At 41.2% G+C, this 10333-nt stretch overlaps 1 protein-coding gene across 1 annotated transcript; it reads right to left on the bottom strand.

Moving 5' to 3' along the window:
* Positions 1 to 3083: 3083 nt before the first annotated feature.
* Positions 3084 to 4544, bottom strand: LOC134317301 (somatostatin receptor type 5-like). The gene has a single exon (XM_062998117.1). It carries the CDS (start codon positions 4542 to 4544, stop codon positions 3084 to 3086), a length of 1461 nt encoding a protein of 486 aa, XP_062854187.1.
* Positions 4545 to 10333: the final 5789 nt, after the last annotated feature.

The raw sequence follows: 10333 nt of genomic DNA, 5'->3' as shown, positions 1-10333 counted from the left end.
AATGTTGCGCAATACCGGCTGCATGGGGTCTGTCCTCTGGAAAACATGTCTGTTAATTTGGCACATTTGGCAGCATCTTCTTCCATTGCCTTTCTTTTTTTTTAACCTGGTCTTTTTGGCTCCACCTGGCCTCTTCCTGCCCTCCATCACCACCGACTTGTGCTATTCTGTTGCTATATTTACTTTTACCGGCGCTCCAGAAAAGACGCCTCATGGGCCAAACCAACTTAAACATTTGGGAGGGGGGGATTCCCTCAGATGGTAGAACCCATCTAATCTACTGCGATGTAGGGGCTGCGCTGTCAGATGAATGAGAATGAATGCAAGAATAAGATTAGATAAGTGACAGATGAGTGTCAAAATTATTTTTCCCAACCGGCCCAAACTTGAGACTGACATGAGCCGGCCCATCGGGAATCCTCCCGAATCTCCCGATTAGCCACTCCGGGCTTGTATATTACTACCGCCACCATGTTTCAATGTACATTTGATATTAGCCAGGTAATATGCAATGCCTTTTCTTATATATATATATATATATATTTTTTTTTTTCTTTAAGCATTTTCTCCCCTTTTTCTCCCTTTTAGCGCGTCCAATTGCCCGATTGCTTCATGCTTCCTCTCCACCAATGCCGATCCCTGCTCTGATTGAGGAGAATGAAGCTAACCCACGCCCCCTCAGACACATGGGCAGCATGCCGTATGCATCTTATCACCTACACTTTGACAAATGCAGTGCAGCTTAGCGTTGTGTACGGAGAGACACACTCTTTTCTCATCTCTGTGCAGGCGCCACCAGTCAGCCAGCAGAGGTCGTAACTGTACCAGTCACGAGAGAGAGAGACCCCATTCGGCTTAGTCCGGCCGACAGGCAGAGCTGCGATTCAAAATGATGTATTTGAGATCCCAGCTCTGGTTCCAGCGTGTGTTTTTACCGCTGCACCACCTAAGCGGCATGCCTTTTTTTTTTGCCAGACATAGTGCCTGCTGTTCTGTCCAAAGAGTTTCTTTTTTATCTCATCAGACCAGAAAATCTTTTTTTTTTTTCATGTTGCCAGCATCATCAAAGTGGTTTTTCATGTGCAATTTAATCAACAGTGGCATGTGTATTGCCACTCTGCCATAAAGGTCTGATTTATGGATAGCTGCAGAGATTCAGCCATCTCTGCACAAGACCTTTGGAGCTTTTAGACTGATGATTGTAAATTGTCTTACATCCCTGACCAACGCCAGGATGGCCAATTTGGCTAGACGTGCAACTCTAGGAAGATTTATGATTGTTCCAAGCTTCTTTCATTGTAAAGGTATTGAGCCCAATTTGTTCCTGGCAATTCAAATCCTTATATATTGGTTTATATCTTTACCCCATCTTTTGCCTTGATCTCAGAGATCCACAGACAATTCCTTGAAGATCATGGGTTGGTTTATGTGGCCCTTGATGACCTAGGCGCACTTTCGAACTATGTCCAGTCGATTCAAATTGCAGTCGAGTTCAATTTAGTTTGATGAGTCAAAAAAGCAATTATATTAATTTAAAATCAATTCAACAACACAAACTGTGAAAGAAGTCAACGGATTTCAATAATTTACTAATAATAAGTCACTGTAGGTCAAAGAGAAGAACTTTCTAAAATGAATACAGTACCACTGATTGTAATGTAAAATATACAGATCAGCCATAACATTAAAACCACCTCCTTGTTTCTACACTTACTGTCCATTTTATCAGCTCCACTTACCATATAGAAGCACTTCATAGTTCTACAATTACTGACTGTAGTCCATCTATTTTTCTGCATGCTTTGTTTCATTTCACTGTTATTGTCACGTCACATTAACACAGGTGTGAAAGGTGAGTGAAAATCTTGGGTGCATAGTCCCTCACAGTTTTAACACACATTAAATACAAAACACACATTTGCTTACATAAATCTTACATAAAACTAGCACCGTCTGTTCAATATATACATGTAAAGCCATGAATGTACAGATATACAGCATTAAAGTATAATCTACTGTGAGTCCGTTAGTGTGAATGTTTCAAGTATTATTCCGGCATATAACGTTTCAATTTAGAATTATAATAAATTTATAATGTCCAGATGAGCAGGTATTGTACAGAATGAGTTATGTGTATCAAGTCAAGTCAAGTCAAATATATTTATATAGTGCTTTTTACCATAAACATTGTCTCAAATCAACTTTACAGAATCCAGGACCAACAGACCAAAAACCCCTAAAATTTAAAAATTCCCCTAAAATTTAACCCCTTTCATGCTGCTCTTCAATGGTCAGGACCCCCACAGGGCCACCAAAGCACAGGTATTATTTAGGTGGTGGATCATTCTCAGCACTGCAGTGACACTGACATGGTGGTGGTGTGTTAGTGTGTGTTGTGCTGGTATGAGTGGATCAGACACAACAGCGCTGCTGGAATTTTTAAATACCGTGTCCACTCACTGTCCACTCTATTAGACACTCCTACCTGTTTGGTCCACCTTGTAGATGTAAAGTCAGAGATGATCGCTCATCTATTGCTGGTGTTTGAGTTGGTCATCTTCTAGACCTTCATCAGTGGTCACAGGACGCTGCCCACGGGGTGCTGTTGGCTGGATATTTTTGGTTGGTGGACTATTCTCAGTCCAGCAGTGAGAGTGAGGTGTTTAAAAACTCCATCAGCATTGCAGTGTCTTATCCACTCATACCATCACAACACACACTAACACACCACCACCATGTCAGTGTCACTGCAGTGCTGAGAATGATCCACCACCCAAATAATACCTACTCTAGGTGAAAGCAGGCTAAAAAAGTATGCAGAGAAACAGATGGACTACAGTCAGTAATTGTAGAACTACAAAGTGCTTTTATATGGTAAGTGGAGCTGATAAAATGGACAGTGAGTGTAGAAACAAGGAGGTGGTTTTAATGTTATGCCTGATCGGTGTTATATTACATTTTATATACAAGAATTCCACCACCAAATTCCAAATTACTGATTTCTTTTTATTTATTTATTGATGCAGGTTTTGGTGGATTTTAAAGAAACATGAAGTCACCAGTTAGTTTTAGCTTTTTAAAGCTCACAAATAACTGATTTCCAGAACAGTCTCTGCTGCTTCCTCAGACATCAGTCTTACGTTCCTTCTCCGAGTTCTATTAAGAGCAACAGGACCAAAATTAGCATTAACACAGTCTCCATTTCCACTATTTCTGTTTTCTGCCTCCTTGGGATCAGTCACATGTGAACCAAGGGTCTTAGTGCCCTCCAGGTGGCAGCCATTCTGCACTGACTTGGATATTTCAACCATCTGAGTGGCATTCTCCATGTATCCCATTCTCACTTCCTGCTCCTCCACATCTTCCTCTTTGTTTGGCTGCGTCTGTATCTGCATAGAGTTTTCTTTAAAGCACTGGGTCAGATCAAGGTCCTTTCTTATTTCCTCAAGCGGAAACGTGTGGTTACCCATGGTGCCATGTTGCAGATCTTGATTTTCCACCCGCCTGGTTGAACGGCATAAAGCTTTCCTAAAACCTCGTTTGAAGTTATCAGAGAGGAATCCATAGAGAATAGGATTGGCGCAGCTGTTAGCATACGATAGGACCACTACGAAGTAGTACAAACCCCGGAACTCTCCTGGAAGCAGCACTAGCAGGTTGACGATATTCAAGATGTAGAACGGTAGCCAACAGAAGACAAACACAGCTACCACGATCACCACCATTTTCGTGATCTTCCTTTCGGATTTGCGACGCCGTATAGAAGTGGATCGAACTCTGCGTCCAGAGCTGCGCACTTTGATCACGATGAGCAAGTAGCACAGGCAAATCACCAGTAGCGGACAGAAGAAACCTACGGTCGCCGTGTAGATGATAAACGCAGCTTTCCAGACTTCAGCAGGCTCTGGCCAGACAATGCTACAGTTCCCGTCGTCTTGTAAGACGTCAGCGAATACCACCACTGGTAGAACGACTACGAAAGAAACCGCCCATACTGTCGCATTCACTACTTTGGCTACTCGTGGTCGACGCCACCTGGAGGACTGGAGGGGGTGCACCACAGCCAGGTAGCGATCGATGCTCATCACGGTCAGACAGAAGATGCTTGTGAACTGGTTGATGGCGTCCACTGTCATTACCAATCTGCACATGAGTGAGCCAAACGGCCAGGACAGAAGGGCGTTCTGGACAGCCAGGAAGGGAAGTCCGAGCATAAAGAGCTCATCAGCGATGGCCAGGTTAAGAATGTAGATGTTTGTAACAGACTGGGTTTGAGAATAGTGCAAGACAATATGGATGACTAGCGTGTTGCCACCTAAACCAACCACACAGACGATTATGTAGATAAGCGGAATGAGAATTCCAGCAATGCTAGGAACAAAACCAGTGTCGATCTCTGTCCAGTTCTGCAGTGACCCGTTTACAAGGTATGTATCATTTGGAAATTGATTTACGCCCAGGTCGTCTGGGTGAATAGAAGTGTTGACCCATGGTTTTGAGAATTGCAGGGCTTCGGGTCCAAATATTGAAACTGATGTATCCATTCTACCAGTCGGGTCCTTAGAAAATCTCCATGTCATCTGTAAATATAAACATGAGAAACATAAGTTTCTAGCATAAATATAAATGAGCAACAATTTAAAACAAATCAAATGCATGTTTTGTTTACAACATCAGACAGACAGACAGACAGTCTTCATTTTTCTGAGAAGTACTGCAGAAGACCAATGTCCTGGACCAACAATACAATTTAAAAATGTAATTTATGTAATAGCAGAAAGGGCTATTTCCAATGTTTTAGCTTACTAACATAACCTGGCTAGCTTATTCTGTTGTGCTGTACTGTTTTGTAGGTCCACAAGATCCACATCTATTACTTTTAGAGACAAAACAAGCATGTTCACACTAGTAAATTTTGCCAGAATAAGCTGTGCCCATAAAACCAGATTTTAAACACAGAAAAAGTGCTGCCTTAAAAAAGATACAGTGGTGCCTTATAACTCGACTACCCCTAAACTCGAAATCTTTAAACTCGATGGCCTTCGTCGAGAAATTTGTACCCTTAAACATGACGTTTACCTTGAACTAGACGAGCGTGCGACTATTGCTTTGCAGTAAGTGCGAATATGAGACGAATCTGCATTTGTGTGGAATAACCTTCAGATTCACTCTGAAAGCTCCACATGTATCTGTGTTTAGCTGGTGTGACGGGGCGAATCCCGTGGGTAGTGTCGGGCAACCGGTCTGAGAAACTGGAATGGATGATAAGGACACAGATGTTCTTTGTTTTCCCGCCTCCTTTATTTATACACCAACAATAACAGTTGGATTTTCCTCCTGTTTCACTTTTAAACTTGTGTTATAGCTCAGGGTTTTAAGAAATTGTAAGAATCAGCTTTTCTGGGAGTCTAAAATGCTTATTGTTAAAAAAAAAAGCTTAATTGTGTTTAATGTATTAAAAAAACAACAACTCAGAAACACTAAACCTCTCTTAATTATTTCTGCTCATAAGTTCTCTCTACTAATGAAATTCCTCACTCATTGTTTTAATACAATAAGTCACGTTAAGCTTTGTGCACCGGCACACTTCATAGGAAATAACGACACAGCTGGTGCACATTCTCACGTCAATGCGCCCTTATTGAACTCGCTAAGGAATACGATATTCAAAGATCAAGCATCTCCACACGATTAAGAAGCATAAGGAAACAATAAAGAGATAAAGATAAAGTGCAGGTTTATTGTATTTATTATTTATTTTTAACTGTTTTCAATTGTGTTTCAGTGTTTTATATTACATTTGTTTTATTTTCAGTGTATAAGTGTCAAAAACAACCCCATAATTCTACATTAGCCTAAAATATATGCAGTTTCACGGGACCATGGAACGCATTAACAGGTTTCCTATACATCCTTATGGCAAAAAATACCTTAAAACTCGACGCCACTCCCAAAACCAGTTGACATTGAGTCTTAAGGTACCACTGTACTTAAATCATTTCCTTCAATTACTTTAGAAACAAAAATGTAAGAGCGATGCTGGATCATGTATAAAATATGTGATATTATAAATACACTGATCAGGCATAACATTATGACCACCTTCCTAATATTGTGTTGGTCCCCCTTTTGCTGCCCCACAAGCAACAAACTGTGATGCACTGTGTATTCTGACACCTTTCTATCAGAACCAGCATTAACTTCTTCAGCAATTTGAGCTACAGTAGCTCGTCTGTTGGATTGGACCACACAGGCCAGCCTTCACTCCCCACGTGCATTAATGAGCCTTGGCTGCCCATGACCCTGTCGCCGGTTTACCACTGTTCCTTCCTTGGACCACTTTTGATAGATACTGACCACTGGGAACACACCACAAGAGCTGCAGTTTTGGAGATGCTCTGACCCAGTCGTCTAGCCATCACAATTTGGCCCTTGTCAAACTTGCTCAAATCCTTACATTTTTCCTGCTTCTAACAAACACATCAACTTTGAGGATTAAATGTTCACTTGCTGCCTAATATATCCCACCTACTAACAGGTGCCATGATGAAGAGATAATCAGTGTTATTCACTTCACCTGATAGTGGTCATAATGTTATGCCTAGTCTGTGTATAATATTACAGAGCACATGTACCTGACAGTGCATGAAATGAGCAGGAAGGATAAATAATAGCAATGGATGAGACTTGACAGTCCCACAGGAGCTCTATTTTTGCTATTAGCCACCTCTCATGACGCGAGCAGCCACACTTTACATCTTTTCTCCTACTATCATTTTAATGCTAACTAATTGGCTGTTTATTAGAAAAACAGAGAGCGGGAGCTCAACAGGGCCGTTGCGTGGCACTGAGCACAAGCAGCTCTATTAACAGTAAAGGAGGAAAACACACACGACAAACAAATACGTGTTTTTATTTAATGTACTTCTAGAACAGGGGTGCCCACACTTCCGTGGCTTGAGATCTACTAATTCAGTCTACAGGTCATTGTGATCTACTTTTTACCAAGGTTCGCCTCATCATTTTTCAAAAATGCTTTGTAGCTTTTTTAAATGCACTTCAGTTGCCTATATTGCCTATATTGATAATCACACTAACCTTATTCTGATGATTTGCACTGAATGGTGTCGGCCAGGTTTATATAGTCTGGACAACAGCTGCTGATGCCAATTTTCAAGCAGGCTTTCAAGTGTTCATCAGTAAGGGTGGACTGATATTTAGACTTAATTATTTTCATGTGGGAAAAGGCTGTTTCACACAAGTGGGTTGATCCAAAAATGCTGGCAGTCGAATATGTGGCACATTTTTATGTTTGGATATTTTTCCTCAGCCAGCAAGTTTCAAAAGTTTCCAACAGAGGCCTGACTTCAAATGAATGTTAGATTGTAGTGTTAAAATTTCTCACTGGACACCCCTTTCACCTTCTTCACAGTTTATTACATTACAGACTCATTCTATAATAGATTGAGTTTATTTTTTGTCACCAAATTCTACACAAAATAGCCCACAATGACAAAGTGAAAGCAGGTTTTAGACATTTGTGCTAATTTATTAAAAATCAAAATGTAAAATATCACATGTACACAAGTGTGCACACTCTTTGATATGACACCCAAAAGTGAGCTGAGGTGCATTTTGTTTTCACTGATACTGCTTGAGATGTTTCTACAATTTAATTGGAGTCCACCTGTGGTAAATTTAATTGATTGGACATGATTGGGGATTGCCAACACCTGCCTATATATGGTCCCACAGTGGACAGTGCATATCAGAGCAAACTCCAAGCCATGGGGTCAAAGCAATTATCTTTAGACCTCAGAAACAGGATCGTGTCAAGGCATAGATCTGGAGAAGGGTAATGAAAAATTGCTGCAGCTTTACAGGTCCCAAAGAGCACAGTGACCACCATCAATCGTAAATGGAAGAAGTTTGGAACCACTGAGCGATCGGGGAATACGGGCCTTGGCCAGGGAGGTGAGCGGGAACCCGAGGGTCACTCTGACAGAGCTCCAGCGTATCCTTGTGGAGATGGGAGAACCTATCAGAAGATCAACCATCCAGACAGCACTCCACAAATCACGCCTTAGAGTGGAGTAGAGTGGCCAGATGGAAGCTTGGAGCGCACTTGGAGTTTGCCAAAGGCACCTAGAGGACTCTCAAACCATGAGAAACAATATTCTCTAATCTGAAGAAGCCAAAAGTAAACTTTTTAACCTGAATATCAAGCATCCTGTCTGAAGGAAACCAGGCACCGCTCATCACCATCAGTAAAGCATGGCGGTGGCAGCATCATGATGTGTGGGAAGACTTTTTAAGACTTTTTAATACCACTCTGAGACAAAAATTAAGACCACTGTCGCAGTAACAAAGCAGCAAAAAGCACACATCAACATTATGTTTACAGACTTTATTGTAAGCATGCGAGTGCTGTATTTTCTGTTTAACCAATATTTAATGATTTAAACTTAAATGAACAGTTTTGTATAAACCAAAACCATTTATACTTATATTTTGTATGAACCAGAACCGTCTGTACACTGAAAACGGGGTCTCAATTTTCTCTAATTTTTCAAATACATACACTATTTTGCCAAAAGTATTCACTCACCCATCCAAATCATTGAATTCAGGTTCCAATCACTTCCATGGCCACAGGTGTATAAAACCAAGCACCTAGGCATGCAGACTGCTTTTACAAACATTAGTGAAAGAATGGGTCGCTCTCAGGAACTCAGTGAATTCCAGCATGGTACCGTGATAGGATGCCACCTGTGCAACAAGTCCAGTCATGAAATTTCCTCACTACTAAATATTCCACAGTCAACTGTCAGTGGTATAACAAAGTGGGATTGGGAACGACAGCAACTCAGGCCCCGAAGTGGTAGACCACGTAAAGTTACAGAGCGGGGTCGCCAAGTGCTGAGGCGACTGCATAAAAGTCTCGAACGCTCTGCTGTATAACTTGTAGCCAAACTGGGCTGACATTTCAAGCTTAAAAAAAACCTAATTAGAAACACAAAAATAATTAAATTGCAGCATTTAGGGCAAGTTTGCATTCAATAAAACACATTCTCTGACTTCACTCGAATTCTCAGCTCGGGAATAATCTGTCCTGTTACATGTTAGCATAATTAAACAAGTTTATTTCTTAATTATTTGTCATTATTTTCTGCATGTTCTATCTGTAGCTCCGTTACGGCTCTCTCTCTCTCTGTGTGTGTGTGTGTGTGTGTGTCTCTCGCTCGCTCTTTATTATGACTCTCATTATGACTGATTAATTCCCTCTACTGATGGAAGCTGAATGGGTGGATTACAGTCGATAAGAACTGCACAAAAATAAAAAATACTCATAACGGCTCCCAGAGGCGTGACTCGGTTCCTTTCGTTCATTTTAAAGAGCCGTTCAATAGAATAGAATCGTTCGCGAACGACCCATCACTAACACCCACTGTCTCTTCGAGGGACAGGTCACACATGAAAACAGACTGGCAGATTGCAGTCACACACACTAGCTGTCGGTCGTGAACGAGCTCTTTGAGCCAACTATTTTTTACGTGAACAATGGGAGCCAACTCCCGTCCAAGAGCCGTTACTTTCTTTATTTTCTTACACACAGGCGCAAGCAAGGCGCAGGCGGAGCAGTTTTCATTTTAGGCTCTGCAACTTTTTTATTTCTCTAATAAGCGAACTATTCGGTCAGATAGCTATTTGTAGTGAAAGAAGCACTTTACCCAAAATTCCAGCACTTTTCAAACCTGGAAAATACGACATTAAAATTCAAGCATTTTCAAGGATTTCAAGCACCCGTAAGAACGCTGTAATTAAATTTACACTTCCCCAAGCAAGTAATGAGCGTAAGGTTACCTCAAATTAGCGCCCCTCGGAACCATTAAAACTGCCATTGGTTCCGCTTAGTTCAGTCCGCCGTTTAAACAGTTAAACAATTTGCATACGAAATCTGGAAATTACGAGATACAATCCGCAAAAATAAAACCAAAATTATATTTACACTCTGTGGCATTTTTAAGACCAGTGGCAGATTAATTTAAGACTTTTTAAGAACAAATTAAGGCCTTTTTTTAAGATAAGCGAATTTAAGATCCGCAGACACCCTGTAAAAGAGGGAAAGATGAATGCAGCTAAGTACACCGAGATCCTTGAGGAAAACCTGCTCTAGAGCTCTCTGGACCTCAGACTGGGGGCGAAGGTTTACCTTCCAACATAACAACCCGAAGCACACAGCCAAGAGAACAAAGGAGTGGCTTCGTCCTTAAGTAGCCAACCAGAGCCCAGACCTGAATCCAATCGAACATCTGTGGAAGGAGCTGAAAAG

Source organism: Trichomycterus rosablanca, chromosome 6, assembly GCF_030014385.1.
Source record: "Trichomycterus rosablanca isolate fTriRos1 chromosome 6, fTriRos1.hap1, whole genome shotgun sequence".
Lineage (NCBI taxonomy): Eukaryota > Metazoa > Chordata > Actinopteri > Siluriformes > Trichomycteridae > Trichomycterus > Trichomycterus rosablanca.
The sequence above is the reverse complement of the archived record's forward strand: the minus strand, read 5'-3'. Positions and strand labels throughout refer to the sequence as shown.